Source organism: Gavia stellata, chromosome 22 (assembly GCF_030936135.1).
Source record: "Gavia stellata isolate bGavSte3 chromosome 22, bGavSte3.hap2, whole genome shotgun sequence".
Taxonomy (NCBI): Eukaryota; Metazoa; Chordata; class Aves; order Gaviiformes; family Gaviidae; genus Gavia; species Gavia stellata.
In genome coordinates this window covers 7,837,258-7,857,986 of record NC_082615.1, presented here as the reverse complement: position 1 = coordinate 7,857,986, position 20,729 = coordinate 7,837,258, and the positions used below count along the sequence as shown (strand labels likewise).

The 20,729-nt window shown below is 40.7% G+C and overlaps 1 protein-coding gene across 1 annotated transcript; it reads right to left on the bottom strand.

Annotated features, from left to right (window-relative positions):
• Window positions 1-2,698: 2,698 nt before the first annotated feature.
• Window positions 2,699-12,180, bottom strand: UTP18 (UTP18 small subunit processome component). Its single transcript, XM_059828392.1, has 14 exons — window positions 11,905-12,180; window positions 11,557-11,684; window positions 11,357-11,452; window positions 10,612-10,691; window positions 10,284-10,372; window positions 9,516-9,641; window positions 8,445-8,619; window positions 8,005-8,105; window positions 7,101-7,191; window positions 6,654-6,777; window positions 5,583-5,757; window positions 4,792-4,934; window positions 3,511-3,570; window positions 2,699-2,844 (listed from the first exon to the last, which is right to left on the bottom strand). Exons 1-13 carry the CDS (start codon window positions 12,178-12,180, stop codon window positions 3,546-3,548), a joined length of 1,629 nt encoding a protein of 542 aa, XP_059684375.1. The 3' UTR covers window positions 2,699-2,844; window positions 3,511-3,545.
• Between the last annotated feature and the right edge of the window lie 8,549 nt (window positions 12,181-20,729).

The following is a 20,729-nucleotide window of genomic DNA, read 5'->3' as shown; positions in this document are numbered from 1 at the left end:
AACAGGAGCAGGGTCGAAGAGCAGATTCAAGACAGACTTAGTAGCAAACCCAATAATCTTCCAAATAACCAGTGTTACTCTAACATCTAGTCAGTTTTTTTTTTTTTCTTGGAGGTTTCCTTTCTAAGCACTAACCAGACTAATTCTTTTTAGCTTGCAAAATTGGACAAGATCACAGCCTGAAGGGGAAAGGCTGCAGTGATAAATATTTAATGGGCTACATCAATAAAATTTATTTTGCCAAGGAGAATGGAAGGAGAGGAAAAGCAGAGAAATAATTCATTAAAAGAACTTCAGCTTAGCAATGCCAGAAAAAAGCCATGCTAAGAAAAAAGGAATTAAACACAAAGATGTTTTAAATAGGTCAGAAGCTTAAGTACTCTTAACACATGGCAAACTGACAAAAAGCTGCGTTTTTCAGAATGAGAGTACAGTGATTTGTATACTTAATGGTAATTCATCCCATTGTAAATAAATATCCCTGAGCACACTAGTAACAGTTTCAACTTCTTGCAGCACCTCATATCATCCAACCTTTAAGACCTGTTTAGTACATGAAAGTGTCATTGCTCAAAACCTATTAAGAAATGCAACAAGCACCTTGAGAGGTTTCCTTTATTTCTCAAGGCAAAAGTCTTCCCTATTTTATATTGGATGGGGCAGTAAGTTATGTTTTCCAGACAACAAAAATGCAACGGCAAGAATTAAGGTATTTAGTACAAAGCTTAAACATTCTTGTACTACAGTGCACCCCATAACTCAGTATAGAGCTTAATATTTGCAACTTACATTATAGAATTTGCAAAAAGAAATGTTTAATCTCTCCTTCCTTCCTGCCACTAATTGAAATCACTTGCAGTGACACGAGAATATAGAGCACCTCAGCATGTCTTACAACACCTTTTCCATTTATTCTCCTGCTCCATCCAATCTGGACCTCTTACAACCAGAAGTCAGCAGGATGGGCAAGGAAGAACATCAGAAACTGTTGTGTTTATGCTAACTAAACAAGTCCAGGAACCCATTAATTCTTCAAGTTCTAATTCTAGATCTGCTAATGACGTGCTATATGGCTTTGAATCACTGGATTTGGGATTTTTTTTTATGGGTAAAGTGGAGAAGCACATACTGTGCAAAGAGGGGCACAGTCTCAGGACAAGCAGACTAAACGGTATTAAAATACTTTCACTGCTACTTCACTGAGATTTGGTAAAAGACCTAGTACATTTAAAACCCCACCTTTTTAAAAGTCTTTGATTTAAAATTATTTAATAGTTTTGTGGATAAAGTCATACTACTTAAACCTCCCTAATGGTGAAATACAGAGAAGATTAAAAAAGGCAAACTGTGTCCATAACCACAACCAAAGCCTCTCTCATCAGCAGTGCTGTCACAGGACAAACTGTTCAGTAACATGAAGCAGTCAAGTCTCCAAAGAAGTGATTAAGTGCTGCCCTCTAGTGAAGTCATAAACCAGTTTCAGCATCTAGACTTCTGAAATTCAACAGAATCTCAGTCCCAGCCAGATTTTAGCTAGATTTGTTTGTAACAGAAGAATCCTACAGCACACATCTTAATAAAATGTGCTTATGATTTAATTTTACTCTTCTACACTAGGGTCTTTAGTTCAGGTTTAGCTCTGCAATAAGGTTAAACAGTGTAGTCAATTATCACCTCCAGAGCATATCCTGCTTTTTCCTCCAATTTGTGAAATCAAGTTCTCATCTTACAATGAATCGCTGGAAAAGCCATTTTAAAAGCCCATTATATCAGAAAACACAATATTCTATTTTTCAAAACTGTGACAAGAATTTAATGATAGGCTCTTATATTTAAAATTTTTGACAGAGTTCTAGAATTAGCTTTTTCTCATGCTCAGAGTATCTTTTTTGTAATGCCACGTTCACTGAAGGCTTAATGAGTTCACTACTGGTTACTGGAGCACCTTGGCTCTTGATGTCACTGCCCAGAAAGCTCCCTCATGTGAAGCGAACATATGTATTAGTCACAATTTATTCTCAAAGCAGGGTTTCTATTGTAGCAGACTCCTAGTCAACTTTTTGTTCATGTATTTAAAAAGAAAGAGGTGTCTACTTCAGAAACAAAGTGATTAGAGGTGTGGTATTTGGCATCAGATGAAGAACCAGCAACAGCTATAAAGCAGGCCTTGCTAGGTGACCCTAAAGGTATCAGAATTTCACAATTGATTGAAAAATCAAGTATGAAGTGATACTCAGGATGCTTTGCTTTCACAGAAAGATAAGAACGGGGTCTTCCTTAAGAATGAAAACCACATTACATACAGTTGGTTTTGTGACACATTGGAGGCAGTAAGCACAACTGAGGGTGGTGTTTTTCACTTTTTGGTTTAAGCTATCTTTAAGCTACAGCTGGCCCATTAAGCTGGGCTGAACTACAACGCATCAACAGGGTTTCAGGATAATTTGCTCCTCCAGTAAGCAAAATGCTGCTTCCAACCCAGCTTCAAATGAACCTGGCCAATGGAAAAGCTCAAACTAAATGCATGGAGCGGAGGTTAGTTTACACAAAACTAATATTTTCTGTTTCAACACTGGAATACTTCATACGCTCGTAACAACTAAAGACATTTAAGCATTTCTTGAAGACATTATCTTGAATGCCAACCATTAAAATCAACTTAGCCATTTGCTTACACAAAACATTGGAAAAAGCTGAAACAACTTTCCTCGAAACTTACCAGGTATGTTTATTAAGAAACAACATTCAAAAACACAGATGTTATATTAGTATTTTTAAACTTCCACATAAAATAAAAAACTTGTTTGATTTTGTCAGCGTACTTGTATCTGCAGGTTGCAACACCTGGGAAAAGATCAGTAGAGAGAATTTTCTTAGTATCTTCCAAACATTTAGCCATCACAAAATTTTTACAAGCTTAACATGCAGAAGATGTACCTGCTTCCAGCCTGAACGAGTTTAGCTTCCGATCATTAACACACTTTGGGTCAATGAGAACTACTGTGTTACTGTCAAGGCTACAGGTCTTTCCCAGTTTCCCAACAAGAGGGTAAAGTATACAATAAAATTGTATCTGCACACAGATACAAACTTCAGTAATTTATGTAATCTAAATTTGAAATTATGCAGACTCATGTAGGCTTACTTACATGACTTCATAACAGGATCAAGCCAAGAATCTGTCAGCCTACAGCTGTTTTTAACAACACTGCCTATGAGTTCGATTTAAATATATTCAGATTTTTAAAACTGCTGTCAACAGGACTGAGCAGAAGTTTAGTTTAACTACCAACTCCCTGTAAGAGCATTATTATAAAAGCTGAGATTGACAAGAGAAGCCTGACTCTTGCCCATCATGTGGAGCCTGCTACATGAGTGATCCAGACAGAACAGTTCCAGACTATGCAGTATTAAGAACTTCATGTTGCCCTCCATAAAGAGGTAGAGGTAGCAAAGGGAAAATAAGGTTCCTCAAGACAATGTCATCAACAGTTCTACTGCTACTTTTACCTCAGTTACTGGTCTGTTTTCTCCTGTATCTTCTTTTAAAAATCTGAATAATGTTTCAGCCTGAAGAAAAAAAAAGTTGAGACAGTTTTAAAACTTTTCAGTAACCTACTGAGTGAACAACACCAAGAAGCAGTAACTGTTCAGTATTCTGTCACTTTGAGTATTCTTAGCTAATCTGAAATACAGGTGTAGCAAAAGATAGCAATCGTCCACATGCCAGATTTATTTGAAGTGCCATTATAATATGCAGTTCAAGTTCAAATGAAGGACAAATCACAAGATTTATTCACATTTTTTACAGACTTGCTTGGGAGTCTTTTTGTAAATTCTCCCTGTCAGACTTCGTAAGTCATTAATTAAAATCTCACATTAAAAACACGATGTTTTTCAAGTATCGCATAAAGTTGCATAATTTAAAAAAAGAGAATGCCTGCTGAGTCATTATTGCTCCTCACCCCTGACCACAGCAGCAGAAAAAAAAGTACCACGACATTTCTCCCTTCTCACAAAAAGGCTGCAGTTCAGCCTATGCTAGTCAGACATCAACCAGAGTTGGAGTTCCACATTAAAACTAGGATTTCAGAATCTAACTGTGAGCTGGCAAGAAAATACATTCATTACTACGCCCTCACAATAAACCATGAAGTCTTGCCACATGCACTATCCAGCAGGTGCAGCAAGCCTTCAAACCTCACTGAGCCTGAGCACTAATCACAGGATCACCGAATGGTTGAGGCTGGAAAGGACCTCTGGAGGCCATCTGGTCCAACCCCCCCAGCTCAAAGCAGGGCCACCCAGACGCAGCTGCCCCAGACTCAAAAGCTGTCTGGACATGGTATCTCCAAGGATGGAATCCCCAGCCTGTCTGAGCAACCTGTGCCGGTATCCAGCCACCCTCCCTCCAAAGATGGTACTCACCCTGCCTTTACAACTAGAACAAACCCATGACAGATACAGAGGTTAACACTGAAGTACACATCATCTTTTAATCCTCTGAACTATTTTTTTAACAGGGAGAGCATCCAGTATCCAGCTTTTTGCTTCCTAGTTATTTCAGAAAAGGACGACAGTTTTGACAGGGATGTCTGCAGCAATGTGTATTTTATAATCAGACAATAAACAAGGCTTATTCTGCAGAAGGGAAAGCCAGCTCCACACTCAATTAAGTCATCAGGTGAAATCAGATCACAAAGTCAAACCTCATCATTTACCAGTCATCTCCCCCATCTTACAGAATATAAATGTGTTATCCGGGATTAACGAACCTAACTTAGTACATACCTAAATAACAAAGCTTTGCCTTTGTTATTTGCTACAGAGAAAAAACCACTTCTGGGAGAGAAGTCCATAGATTGAGCAAGATAAATCTGTTTTCTTCTGAACACCGGGAAGTTTGAGAATACAGTGTATGAAGGAATGTGCACCTATTGAGAAATAGGTCATTAGTTATAACAATTAGGAAAAAGCCACTAAAATTTAAATTAAAGTACAAATTTAAAATTGAAGGTCGATGTTAAGTTCAGATGTTCAGTTATATGCCTATCCCACACCACTCTATATACAAATTCTACTGGAGAAAAGGTGCAGGGAACACACTACGAAGCCAGTTATTGCTACTTGTTTTTTTTTAAGTAATTAGATCTAATAAGTAGTGAAAATAAGATTCCAAATCCTCAGATTAATTCAATAGTTCCAACTGTTGGCCAGAATTCTGACAAGGCTGGCAAAATTTTGAATGAGCTAGGAAAAATACCACATAGTAAGACCGTTCCAGTTAACAGCTGCTGAAAATCCACATTTGTTGCCAAGTTATATTTACAGCACTGAAATAACAGCATTTTAAGAAGGGAAAAACAAAAGGTAAACTAGACCACAAGATGTTATTTTCAGAACAACTTCCCTGAAGAAAAAAGTTATTTCCTTATAAATGTACATACCTTGTACATGCCCTGATCTGCTCGGTCTAGCAAATTTTGCAGCATACATATCGGCTCAATATCAGTTTTATTGTGTCACCAGGAACATTTTTGATTGAGATAGAAACGCGCTTCTACTAAAGAAGCTGAACATACCAATTTGACAGCCTCATCAGTTTCACGGGAAGCCACTGCCAAAATTTCCGTGGTGGGATTGAAGGTCACACATGTAGCAGATGTAACTAGGTTCATTATGGCTTTAACTGGTTTAGGATGGTTTTCTTTGAGACAGACATCAGTAGTATATAAATTTACAACTCCAGAAGCTGAACTAAAAAAAGAAATTAACAAAGACTATACCAAGAAGTAACATTTACAGTACATACTATCTCGTTATCTATAGCCACAATTCAACTAAAAATGTAGTTTCCAATTATTTAGTGGAGTTTGTAACGATATTTTGTTCGGAGCTTGATTTTGCTTTGGAGTTTGTAACAGTATTTAGTGGAGAGGTTTGGTTTTTTGTTTTTTTTTACTTTATATATAAAGAGACACACTTAACTGAAGAGCCTCGATAAGCCCATCTCTTACATAGAATGAATTCAAAGCAGTGAGAGCTTGGTAACAAAAGACTCTGAAATAGTTTCAAGCTTTTTGATTATTTTTCTTTTTATACCCTGTACAGTAAGCCCACTTAAAAATCCTCTTCTACAGTGGGCTAAGAAAATGCATACTGTACTTAAGTATTTGCTAGTCTCCTTTAAAAGAATTGATACACTAGCTGAAGATGCATCTCAGTAAGTATATCTGGAGAAACATTTTCAAGCTTCTGGCTTTGAGTTGAGTCATCTTTTCAAATGCTAACATGCTATCTCGCAGGAGCCAAATTAGGAGTACAGGAAAGGGGGAAGACCTTGAATCAATGTCTGTACTACAGAATTTGTGATTTCAGTCAGTATGATTTCAAAATTAACTGCTAAACCCATATATGGCAACAGTAATACATTAGGAGTGATACTAGTATTAAGTGTGTTACAGTATTTTAGATATACAGGGAACAAAGTAAATTATTATCATAAACCAGGCAATATTCATCTATTCACTTCTCCTCTAACCTTATTAAAATCAAACTTATTCCAAGTTCCTACACTCTCACCAGCCACCAATAAGTTTACTGAAGAGCTTCAAAATGAGATAGGAAAAAGTCGTCAAATCCAAGTCACTTACCCACATGCCACATACTGGTTATTTTTTGAAACAGCGATGCACTTTCCTTCCAAAGAACCTTCATCTTCAAATTTGTGTAGACACTTTCTGCTTCTCACATCCCAAATGAAAACTTCGCCTTCCTCTGGTTGCAGAATAAAGTAGAAGATTATAGAAACCATACATACAGAACACATTGTTTGTCTGTTTTGTTAAAATAAATTTCATTAGATTAGATGCCAACTATTAGCTCATTTACAACTATCAAATAAATGGTATTTAAAAAAACAACTAAAGGCATACTAAAATAGTTAACTCCATTCTTTAATGATTGATCACTTGGTTGTATTTTTGGGCCAGATACTGGCATAAAGTCTTTTAATTGTCTTTGTAAAACAATAAACGACTTATGAAAACTTATGCAATTTAAATGGAATTATGATTAGTGCTGTTAGAGAGAATACTTACTTGAATAGCTATATATTTTACTGCTGTCTGGAGTGAAAGCAGATGCAGTGCATCTTCCATTTACCTTCATAGTGCTAATCAGTTCCTTTGTCTATAGGATGAAGAACAACAATTGTGACAATGATTCTGCCAAAAATCTGTAGGAACGTTGTTTCCATACTCCTGTCCCACAAAAATCTAAGTTAGCTACACTGACATTAAAAGAACAGCATAAGCATTTTCAGTGCCTACGGACCTGAGCACAAGCCGATGCTCATAAGCCCATGATCAATTTATTATTGCACAACTACAGCTAGTTTGATAAACACTCATTTGCTCCCTCACTGAAGGGACTTCATTACATAACGAAACTGAACTTTCACTTTAAAAAGTATTTTTCCTAGTAAAAGTTTAAAATAAATCCAGCTGCCATCATAAGGCATTTTAAAATTTAACTGAAAAAATCTGTATGCATTATGAATCGCAGTAGAAGGCATGATTCATGAACACAGTACACCTGCATGCACTAGCGCTATTCCCAAAAAAGCAGTCCTGTATTTCCTCTGCCCTCAGATGCCTGCATCCATGCTGAGGCCATTCCTTCTGCCAGTACAGCATTCATGCAATCAGACGAAATACAGCACTGACATATGATTCTTTCCAGTGACAGCTTAAAACCCCATGGAACTCTGGCCTTAACTCCACCAGTCCCAAAGAGAACTGCATAGTCAGAAAGAAATTCTCAGACACCCCAACATAATTTTCTAAAGCTAGTTAGTTGATTCAGCAGCTCATTTTTGAAGGCTCTCATACCTTTGTTTTAACTGAAAGCTAGATTGCTTTTCAGATTAAATATAAGCAAGCAGATTCAAACAGAAAAAGGTACCAAGAAACTGAAACTACATGAACTATGAAGAGAAACTACCTTCATTGACAACAAGTGTAGGTAACCTGAAGTTCCAGTTAGAAGCATAAATGATCCATCTGGAGAAAGTTCAAAGCTTCTGAGGAATCTTTCCTCCACACCTTTAAAAAGAGATTCAGAACTTCAAATTGACATAATTTATTCTTTTTCCTCAACATTCAGAGGTATGATAAGTAAGACCTGACTCCACTTCAGCTTTTCATTTCTGTAATGCACTGTCACAGTAAAGGTACAACTCGACCTTGTTTATGTGTGACAATTAACTTTTAATATCCCAGACAAAATAAAGCTAAAGGTACTCGAGTAAAGATCCCCGAAGACAAGTTAAAAATACGACCTTCAATAATTCACTGTGCTTCCTTTTAAAGCAAGTTCATATGCCATCTCTATTTGGGACAGCTTCAACTATGCCCAGACACTTACAGCACTATAAAACATACCTCTTACTTTCTGTATAGGAATAATACTTCCATTCATCATGTCATACACAAAGAACATTTTATGGTGAGTACCAGTGGCTATAACTTGTTCTCCATCAACACTGAAACAAGCCTTATAAATTGGAAAACTCTCTAAATAGATGCTCTGTATTCTTGGATTCCTTATACCATCAACCTTCAAAAAAAACCACAACAGATTATCATATTAAGGAACATACCAAATACTTTTGCATAAAAAATTCCTATCAACTAGCCAGGTACAAGAGACTTAAACAGTAAGAGGTACACCAGTTTGAAGCATTAATCTCTTCCTCTCTTCCCAATCTACAAATAACCTAGCTCTTGGCTCCTCACCCTATATATCAGGCACTCCCAGCCTTCCTGGATATACTTCACACCTCTTACCCTTCCCTGTCTTGCCCATACTTTGTTCAAATAATCACTTCTATTGTGCTTCCTAAACAGAAACATTTGCTTCGCATTGTTCTTTCCTGCAGCCCTCTGGGAGTGTCAAATTTGACTTATGTCTTTGACCATTTCACTGATACTGGGCCATGTTGAAAGTTCCTAAACGAGTTATGATCTTTAGTTTTCAGAGGAGCAGAGCAGGAGTGTCCCAGGATGAGTAGCTTCCTCCTGCAGTACAGTCTCTCCACCCCCAAAATGATTTCACAGCAATATTACAGTTTTAAATGAACATAGACTGCTCCCCACACTATACGTTTTACAAACAATTTAAGAAAAAAAACCCACTTCATTAGTCCTTGTCACCACAAACCTTAAAATCAAACATTCTTAAAAACAACTCTTCAACTACAAACTCTGGTACAATTAAAGTTTGCCTATACTCTGTAAGTGGTTGGTATGAAGTCACAGATGGAAATTTCTTCCAACAAGATCCCTTCAACCAAGCAAATTCCATTGTAACCACAGACATTACAACCCCTGTGAGCACACCATCACAGGAAGAGAAAAAAGAAAGTCTATCATTCCAGTCTATCTACGGTATATTTATTAAAAAAAGATTCCGTATTAGTGGCCGTTTGCATAGTATAGGTTGAAATTCTTCACCTGAAAGAGTGACACAGATCGATCATGTCCAGCAGTCATGACTACTTGAGCAGATGGATGAAACTGCACAGTTGCCAGTTTTCCATTAGCAAAACGTTCCTGATTAGCAGGCAAGCAAGTCGCCATCTACAACAAAGATCAAGCAGTTTAAAAAAAGAATACAACTTACACATTTTTACTTATGCTGATGAACAGCCAATTTAATTGCTCTTTATTCTACAAGAGCAAGATCTCAAACCCTATGACGAACTTTTAGACAGCATGACATAAGCAGAACATACACACAGTAAGTTTGGTAAGTTGCTTCAGTGCAGCAGCACAGACATGAGATAAACTAGCTAGCCTTTCTGCTGACTTTGAAATGTACGTCTATGTAAAACCAGTCGCATTCTGACTCATCTGAAATAGCTGTAGAAGAGACAGTGTAAGAAACTCATTTAAGACTGTCACTTCTCAAAGAACATTTCAGCAGCCTCAAAGTTGTGGGAGAATTCCATCCTTCCTACGCAGAAATTAAAATCCTACTACAAGATGCTACTTTAGAGTACCCTGAAGTAATTCTTATGTCAAACTACATCTCAATTTATTGTTTCATGCTTTCGTGATGTGAACTATGCGATTTGTCCAACTGTTTACTCTTTAGAGTTTTCAGTTACAGAAACAAAGAACAAATGCATGTGATCACTAATTTTACTGCCCAAATAGCAACAAAGAAGTCAAAGCAAACACATGCATCAAAGTGAGGTGGAAAGATAGGCTTGCCTTTACCTTTAAAATACCTCTTGGAAGGGACTCTGAGTTTGATATGAAATTGCCAGTCCTGCATAGCAGATCATCATCGTCTTCATCACTGTCACCTAATTAAGACAAAGCACATGAAAAGGCTAATTCCACAAACGCCCCCACATTAAAGCCTCCACATTCCTTACAGAAACAAATTAAATCAAAGCACACTGAAGGAAGGAAGGAATAAAGCTGACTATCCAACATATTACCACACTACTGAAACTGAGAAAACATCAAAAATAATTATTTTCTAAGAAGGTGAATAGGGAAACACAGGAATGCTTATTAGAATAGTAATGGATTTACTCACTATCACTTGTAGTCCTTTTGGATTTCTTCCTGTTTTCTAAATCAGCCCAGGCAGGAACTCCTCCCATAGCTCGCTGAAACCTAGCAAGATAAGGGCAAGGGGGGAAGAAGGGGAAAAAAAAAAACACCTTCTGAGAAAGTAATTTCCTCCTACATGTTAAGTACCTACCAGACACACAGTCACAATTTTGCAAGATTACTTGCACTTAGAACACTATGCAAGTTTCTTAACATTTCACTCAGCTTTCTATGTTTTGCTGACTTCCTGAGTGTGAAACTAAAGCAAAATTGGTACCAAACATTAAAGCACTGTTCTTTGGAGTGATACGTGCTAATACCAAGAGAACCCAAACACATCTGAAGTTCTGCTTTGCTACCTGACTATATTCACATGTCAGCTCATTCTTATATACCATACTAAGTTCACATCTTCCATTTTTCTATTTATGAAGCAATGTATCCCTATAGAAAATTCCTGGTATTACTCCCCAGAAAACAAAATTAGTTTGTGCACCTCTGCTAAAACAAGTATTAAGTAAATCAGTCTAGACAATGCTAATGCACATTTTATCTACTATTCTTAGTATTATTTTGGATCTAAAAATACCGCAAATATTGTAAGAAGCACTAGCTTTAAACAGGCCACATTAATGCAGCAGATAAAGAGGAAAGTGTCTTTGAATGTCACATAAATGTATCTTATCTCATCTGAATAAAGTTAGCCACAAAACATTAATGAAACTCACTGTTCTTCAAGTCTTCTTTTTAGCATTTTCTTCGTAAGTATCTTCTCAGCATCACTTTTCATGAAATCTTTCCTATACCTATGGGTCATATCAACGCTAGAGAGAAAAAACACGCAGAACATGAAGATCATTCAAACTGAAACCACTTACTGTCACTCTTAAGTGTGACATGTAATTCCTACCTGCCCTCTTGAACTTACTTTTCCTCAGCTTCATCATCTTCATCCACCCAGGCTGGCTTTTTAGACGAGAATTTACCTTTTGCTTCATTTTCTACTTCCGAATCACTGGAGTCTTCCTGAGCACTTTTCCTCTCTGTAGCATGAAGCTGAAAACAATCAAACAGGCCATTTTAGCCCAGCCACGCATTGGTGGAGGGAGACGACAGACACGGCGGCGGGTAACAGGCAGGAGCAAGGAGCCGAAGCAAGCACCAGCCCCCGCTCGGGACGGCAGAAAGCGCCGCCTCCCCGCGCTCGCCCCCGGCGGGGCCCGGGCCTCAGGAAAGGCCGTGGGGCAGAAGCCGCCCGCCGGGCCCCGAGCCCTACCCGCTGGGGGCCGGCCAGGCGCTGCAGCAGCTCGTCCTCCTCCACGTTGAGGCTGTCGCCGAACACCAGCTCCTCCAACTCCCGCTCAGCGCCCGACCTGCGGGAGAGTGCTTTCAAGTGCCGGGCGCGGCGAGCCGCCTCCTCCGCCGCCTGCTCTGCCGCCGCCCGCTCAGCTGCTGCTGCCGCCGCCGCCACCTCCGCGCGCGGCTGGGGCTGCTTCGCTATTTTCTTCGTTTTCTTCATTTTCGTCGTCGTCATCTTCTTCTTCTTCTTCATCGCCCCGGCCACTGCCGGGCCCGGGCGAAGCGCTCCCGCCGCGGGTCGCATCGCTCCTCGCAGGGCCGCTGCCCGCCGGAACCGGAAGACATGCTCGCTGGCCACGTGATCCCCCTTATAAAGCCTCCCTGGCCCCGCCCCCAGGCATGATAGGCTCCTGTCGCTGCCCCTCCTCATCCCACGTGACCCGCCCACTTCGCCCGGCCTCAAGAGGCTGTCACGTGACCTCCTTTCTTTGCCTTCCTTTCCCCCCCTCCCACCCCGCGTTCCACGTGACGCGGCCCACGGCCGGGCCGCTCCATTGCGCGCCCAGAGGGGTCCCCCGCCCCGTGTGACAACGATCGCCCCTCACCAGGGGCCTAGCGGCCGCCTCGCGCGTGCCGCCATCCACCGGAAGGCGAAACGAGCGGCGGTGGGCCTGCTTTGATCTCCCAGCCTCTGCCCTGCCGCTGAACCCCCCCTTTTCCGAATGGTTTCCCCCAGAGGGGGTACGGCGAGCGAGGAAGCCCCAAACAGCTGGGAGCCCAATGAGGGCGCGCGGTGGGCCGGGCGCCGCGCGTGCGCAGAGGCGTTATGCTAATGTTGTTGATATTCCGGCGCAGGGAGTTGGGTTTCTTTCTCCGGCTGAGTGAGAGGCTGAACTTTCCAGGCCGCCTCCTGCCCCGCCGGGCCCGGCCCCTCGCAGGGGGAGGCGGCAGGCGGAGGGGGCCGAGCCGAGGGGAGGGGGCAGAGGCAGCGGGCGTCTCCTGCCCATGAGGGCCTGATGGAAAACACAAAGGACCTGGTGAGTACCACAGCCCGGGGGAGGCGGCAGCCGCGGCGGGGGCTGCCCCGCTGAGGGGGCGAGCGGGGCCCCCGGCGCCTGAGGGGAGCGGCGGGGCGCCCGCGGGGGGGGGGGGCAGGCGGCGGGGTGGGGGGCTGGGGGCTGCGCGGCGCCCCCGGGTGCCTGTGCCGGGGGAGGGAGGCGGCCGCCGCACCTGTGTGGGAGGGGAGCAGCCCCGGGCTCTCCGCCTTTTGGGGGGGCGGGGAGGGGGGCGGCACGGCGCGGCTCTGCGGGGGGGAGGGTGTGCCAGCCCGCGGCGGGAGGCTCCGCCGTGCCGGCCCCCCGCGGGGCGCGGAGCGGGGCTGGCTCCGGGCCGGCTCCTGGCGGAGTGCTGTCGCGGAAAGTTTATTGCGGGCGGCCCCGGGGAGCGGGGGCAGCCCGAGGCGGAGGGGCCCCCCGGGGGTGGGGGCGTGGGGGGAGCCGGGGGTGGGTGCTGGCCGCGCCGCGCAGGCTGTCACCCGCGGGGGAGCTGCGGGCACGTGGAGGCGGGCAGCGGCGGCTCCCCCTTTGTTGTGATCCCGTCCGCTGGCGGAGCGCCGCGCTCTGCCCCCGGGCCGGGTTGGGGAGGGGGTTTTTCCTTCCTCCTCTCCTTCTTCCTGCCGGCAGTCAGGATCGCCAGCAGAAAGGTTCAGATTATCTCCTCCTGAGCGGTACAGGCGTACTCGGGTACGCTTCTCTTAGCGGTCCGCTGAAGTGCTGGGCTTTCAGCAGCTTCCCCTTGTAGTTAAAGCCTTTGCGACTTAGTTTTCCAGTCGTGCTCGCTTTAAGTGCTGTAGTGTATTCTTTAATATTAGCACTTCAAAAGTTTTGGATTCTTTGCATCCAGTTCCCCGCTCTATATAATTTTTATGACTCTTTATATTGTGACTTTGTTCTTAATGTGAGGAGCCGTAAACCCGTGAAACCAGTTTCACTTTCAGGTCGTTGCTGGAAATGTTTTAAAGTGTAGCAATTTCTGTCCAGTGTAGCTTTAAAAAACAAGTATCCTACTACAAAGCATATGCTGATTATGGTAGAAACTACTGCGTGTGAAAAAGTAATTAATTTTAAAATAACGATTTAAAATGTGGGTGGCAGCCCTTGTGTTTTTTCACATCTAAAACCAGTTAAAACTGAAAGCTGCAGGGCATTCTTCTGTATTTTAAATTAAGATTATCTTGCAGGCTTGAGAACCTGCATTTACTTATTTGTTTGTTGTATTCATTTGTAACAGTCTGATTTCGACTTGTAAGGAGTGGAATAAAAAGGCCATGAGAGAATCTAATCTGGAACATTAAATGGGAACTAAAACAATAAAATCCTTTAAAAAAGCAATCAAACTTAGTAGGTTAGTAGTCTTGTTGCTTCTGCCTAGGGACCGTTTTGAAGAAGTGTGTAATGTAAGCTATAGTGAAACATAGCAGAGGTGTATACTCTCCCGTGGGGAAGTTATTGTTTATGCCACAAGAATAGTTTAGGTGTTGTTCGTGAGGGTGTGTAGGCTTGTGCATGTGCAAAAGGATTGTAGACTTAAAGTAAGAATTCTCTTCATTGTGGTTCCCTAAAGAGCTAGCTGACTGTGGCAGCAATGATAACGTGTAGAAAAGTTCCCTCTCATTGGCTTTCCTTTCTCTTACCTTCTAAAATTTGATTTAATTTTGCAAGGCTTTTGATACCTTCTGCAAACTACTACTGCATACCTTCATTTCTCAGGTAAGTTGGTACACACTGGGCATGTGTGATATTTTGCTGAATCTGGCTCTGAGCACATGGAATTAATTCAGCTGTTGAAGACGTTGGTTTTGGGTTGGTGTTGGTTTTTGGTTTTTTTACATTTAAATTGTGGGGTGTTTTTAATGATAACACAGTGTTTAAAGTGAAATATTTGCCTCTTCCAGATACTCTTGTAAGGGCTTTGTAGAAACATAATGGAGTTTGTAACAGATTTTCAGTTTTCTCAAAACTCAGATATTTCACATATTAATCATCACACACCCCCTCCAAAATTGCCTGCTAATTTGATATATTTTTTTATGAAAGAGTCTCCCCTCTTGTGTGAAACCCCCTGGGGAAGAGGCTATGGACAAAACCATTGGCAAACAGCAGAAACTGGCTTCAGACAAAATGCTGTCATACATAGCAAATGAAGAGACAGGAAAAAACATTTCTGTAATTTTCCAGCAGAGATTTTACTTATTATAAGAGTGGAAGGCACATTTCCAGATAGAGGTGAGTTGCTTATATAAAAAAGTAAGTTTGGTTGGTTCTGATTTCCAGGAATCCCAAGATGTTTAGCTTTGGGGTTTTTTTGTTTGTTTGTTTTTAATGAAAGCTGAAAGTATGTTTCCTTTAAATTGGTACCATGTTTGAATTTTCTTTTTTTTTTGTCATGCTATGAGGCCCAATTAGACTTCAGTTCCACAGGGAGCAAGCTAGTATTACTACAGTAAATTATTTTGGCCCGCTTACATTCAGAAGAGTTGTAATAAATTAGTTCCATTGTCTTGTTTCCTTAATGCTAACATCCAGAGCTAAAAGTAAGCTTGTAGCATAAAACATTAATGAACTTTTGAAAACAAAAGCTGTGCATCAAATCTAATACCAACTTGGAAATACACTATGGGAAATGCACAATCTGTTAAGGATATGTGATTAAAGCAAATGTGTCTTATCACAGACCCTTGGCTTGAAGGTTGTGGTGACCTCGTTGTTGACCTTGGCCTCAAATACCATCTGTCCATACTTCTGTCATGTTTCTGGGGGTTAGATCTGAATATAGAAAGTGATGCCTATCTGTATAGGTGCTGGTAGGCCTTTGTTAAGCTACAGCTCTTGTACTCAAAGCTCTAAATCGCAGCCTTTCTGAATTCAAGCACCAAATTGATTCAGTAGTAACAACCACCATTTTGAGTGCTTTGAAACCTTTGTATGACTGTTTCGGATCATCATCCTTTGGCCAGGATGCGCTTACTTGGGGGCAAGGAGTTTGGTTACTTAATAATGGGGTATTTTTTGTAGCAAGTTTTCACCTTCAAAACACTTTCTCATAAATTTTGCCAATATTTGAGCATAGTCTTCATCAAGACACTAAAGCATTTTCATGAGTAAGTATTTCATGTCTAGTTAACGCTTAATGGTTTTATTTTGTGTTTTGGCCATGCATTGTTCACCCTTTGTGACCAACTTTTCATGCTGAAAAGAGTAGCTATTATGCTCAAAGAATGTATGCTAAATGTGCTGACCAAATTCAACTGTATGTATATAACACTATATGTTAAGAGAGTGAGAAAGTAGTTATTTTTCATATTTGTTTAGAGTTGCCTTCCTGCTCTTAGGGAAAACCGGTTTCTTTAACTATATTCTTTTATTGTGCTGTTTGCCTTGTGTAATGGTTAATTAAGAGTGTTTCTTAAAAATACATTGTTGCCAAGTATTCACAGGGAGGAGAGGAAGAACAGGAAAATGGGAAGTTGGGCAGAATAAGAAAGCAGTTCTTAAGAGTTCCTTTCTCCACCCATCCCTTCAATAAAGAAAAGTATGCAAGAAAACCCCCAAGCAAATAGTCGTACAGGCTTATTTGCCAGTCCCACTTACCCTAGACTTTGTATTGCTCTAAAAATCTTCCCTGTTGAGGAACCAGTAATCTCACTAGGAAAATAAGCCTTAGCCAGTATGCTTAAAAGTTTGTCTTGTTCTTTTGTTTGTGCATTGCTTCTGCTTAATGTACTAGTAGACTCTTTCTTAGTGGTGGAGTTACTTAAGCTACTGCTCTTTTGGTTAACCAGCTACAAGGTTCTACGTTTCATAGTAAGCCAGACTCCTGCGCAAAGCATGTTTTGCAGCTAGGCAGGATGCTATTCCCTCATTTGTTAGAAGGTGAAGAACACTGTTCTGGTTCAGTTTTGAGGAAAAGACAACCTCCACAGCATGATTTTTAGTGCTAAACCCAGCTTCTAAGAGTAGGAAACTTTTTTTTTCTTGTATGCCTATGTTGTGAAACATGGATTGATCTTACTATGGTTGTAATTGTTAGATCAAGTTACTACTACTGTTGGTCTCTTAGCTTTTTTGGGTGAAGGACTGTATTCTCATAAACAGCATCTCAAAATTCAGTGGGAATACCTTGCAGCGTAATAAGCTGTTCTTTCTGAGGCTTCCATTCATAGAGGTCCTGCAGCTACCACGGTTAGGTGCTTTTTTGTCAGACAGGCAAGATGCTGCTAGTCCGCTGATACAGCACACTGCTGCTCATCACTGGCAAGAGCTCAGCAGGAATTGCAGGCTGCTGCTGTTACCGAAGCAGCTGCTTTATCTCAGTTACGTTTCTGTTTGAGGCATATATTGTCCTTTTTGTAAGGATGCCATTTTTGACCTTTGAGTTCAGAGTTGTACCCCAGCTTTTTTCTGTTTCAGATGTTAGGTGGAGTTTGCAAAAGAATAGGACCTCTAAGTTCTGCAGGAAGGGCTATCGGAGATTCCATGTGTTGTTCGCTTGTTTCTACAAATGCTGTGTTTTGACATGGCTTAAAAAGAACCTTAGTGGTGTTTAGTATCACAATAGAAATGTTTTGACCTGCTCTAGCAAAATTTCAGCATAGATATTTGCATATCATCTTCCCTAACTTCCATCTACTTCTGTGCACAAAGTACTTTGGGGTTTTTTTTGTTGCAAAACTGTACCCTTTCCAAATCTCAGAAAACATATTTTGAGTAATTTCCCCAGAATTACAACCCAGATAATAACTATAAATTAACATTAAGAATGTCCTACATAAATTATCTGGCAAACATGGTCATCTTCTGGCAAAAGTTTGGATAAAAATGTTTTATAAAAACTACAGTATTATTTTAAAACAATATGCAAAGCTGCTGTTTTGAATTGCTCATAACTTGAACTGGAACAATTTGGCCAAATATAAAGTAAATGGAAAGGTGATACATGAGACTTGTTTTGACAGTGTAGTTAAACTCAACAAACTTGATGATTGCTACTTAGGAGCTTGTATAATGCTGAAGAATGACTTTCTTAGTAGAGGGCCCAACTTTCCATATAGAAAGTGGAAATATTTTCTTTCTCCTCTATGAGTATTTTGGCAAAGAGGGCTTGGCAGTAATATTGAGGTTCTAAATATACATGATGCAAAAGAAGAACAAAAAAGCCAACTGTGCTATTGTGGTATCTGCAATTGTAATCTTGCACCATGCTTCAACTTGCCTACAGCAGCCTGTCTTCCCTTCTGTGCCACGGGTCCTTCTTCTTGCCTCCAACCTCCCATTTCTGCTTTCACCTTCCCTTGCAGTGGGAGCAGTGCTGGTTATAGAGTTTCTCTACTGTAGGATCAGGAGTTGGAGGGACTGGGAATGGGCTGCACTTCTTTTCCTCCTTCTGAGCTGCTACAGCATTTCAAATGTCTGCCAGCAAAGAAACTGGGCAAAGCAGAGGTGCCGTGAGGGTCCAGAGTTTTCCAGTCTGGAATAGAAAAGCGATGTCCCAAGACTACCTTGTACTGCAGCCTCCACTAAAGGGTTGAAGTCCCCCTTTGTGTGGGATGAGGCCCTAATCTCTTAGTGAAATCAGATCAGCTGACTTATGGAGGGTGAGTGAATGAGGAGGCAGATCCTGCCCGTGGGCTCTGAAACACCACTAATATCTATCCATAATACTAGAAGGCATCATGGTGTTCTGGTATTACTGTTGTGAATGGTTAATATGGTATTGCATTTTATTTCTTAGCAGAGACTGTGGTCAGGGAAAGTTAAATATTGTGAGACATTAAGGAGTTGATGAAATCTTGAGGAAGATGATTAGTCTTCATGTTCTGATCTGTAAATTACTGGCACTGTTTGCAGAACACTGTATCCATGGCAACGTTGTGCTCAACTTCTGCCTTAATCTACACACACGTGCGCACACAAACAAATAACTGATCTTGCATCTTGTTGGCTAATAGCATCAGTAATAGTGTCCAGGTAAGACTTGTTACCAGTGCAGGTCAGGACTAGGTTTTGTGCTGCCATCACTCAGTGTTTCCTCTAATGATTGTGGCTGTTACCGTAGCTACTTCAGGCGGGTGTCAGTTCCTTCAAAGAGATATCAAGTTATGCCCCAGCCTAAGTTTTGATTGGTTTTAATATAATTTTCAATTGTTGGCTGAGGAATGTGTGCATAATTAACATAACACTCACTGGTTTTTGTTTGTTTGTTTCAGAGCTGCTTTAAGTGTTTTAAATTTGTTTACCTTGGTGCATAACCTTTTGTGCTTACTGTTTTTTGTGTGTGTGTTTTTTTTTTTAATTGGATGCTAGAATTGGGTCAGTGTGGAAATCAGTTTTCCCTTTTAACTATAAGGTAATACTTCCATAATAGGATTTAGTCAGATTGCAAATGAGAATAGAGAATATAATAATAAAGGGATAGCATGGCAGAAAAAGGCTCGGATGAGATCCAACAATAAAGATGTTCAGGCATATACTCTCTAGGAAAGGGATTTGGGGAATCACTGTGATCCAATCTTAAAGCTATGAATCCAAAAGCAATTTAAGAAGGGATCACATAGTATTATTTTTCTTTGTACAATGACTTTTAAATAAAATTAGCTCTTGGAAAAGGAAGTAGAGGCAATGGCTTTTGTAATTTTTTTTTTCTGTTTTTTTGGCTGTACTGCCTTCTCCTAACTTGTGCTTGCATTGTAGAATTTTTCTTTGTCTTCTCTTTATCTGTTATTTCCCCTAAAGCTTCGTAGATACTGTTAAGGATAATGGAAATACTTTGAATTTTTTTTTGTTTTACCTTAATGAGGGCAGCCTACGTAACAGTAGCCTTGTTTCAGTAGAGCTGTGTAAGATATTAATAAATTGAAAGTTGTCACTGTATTAAAATGCATATATTGGATGTGCATCAGAAAAGACATCAGGTAATCTATTGTTTATACCTCTAATGTTTTTGCTGGAAATTGCTTAACTTATGCCTTCTTCAAAATTGTACGTTTTTTTCGACCTCAGGTTTTTTGGTTATAGGACAACTCTATTATATAACAAGTTTTCGTATATGACAGTGGCAAATTAGTCACCTTTCTATCTTTTAGCATTTATACAGACCTTATTGCCATAGTAACTGAGCTCTTCATAATTGTTAATGTATTAATCCTCAGAACATCCCTGTGAGGTAGAGAGGTATTCCTGTTTTTACACGTGAGAAACTGAATCATAGGGAAGCTGGGTGATTTATCGATAGCCCCACAAGCCAATGAGAGCAGAGATATACTCTCATTTCTGTTCCTGTGGAATAAGTGCCCTCTTGAACGAACTGTCTTTTCTCTGCCCAGCTTTCTCAAATGAATGAATTTTAGTGAAATTGGCTGCAGCCATCTGGAATGTGCTCATTTGCATATAAGATCTGTGTGGCTGTCATTATTCAGCACATCAGGTTTAATGAACTCTGAAGATACCAAGAAAAAGAAATGTATGGACTGATACTGTGTATTCTCAGTGGATTGTGAGATAGATTTTTTTTTTTTTCTTCTTATATATCACAATACCAAAAATTGGCTAGTTTTGACTACACCAATGCTAGTTTAATGGGCAGTATATGGCTCATATATCTGTGCTGATAGAGCAGTTGGTTAGTACATCTACTTTTGAAGGCTGACTTTGACCTTTGAAACTTTTTAAGCTTGACTTTGAAATATTTGCATTCAGAATGCTCTGCTATTCTTTGGGGGGTTTGTTGTTTGTTTTTAATTTTTAG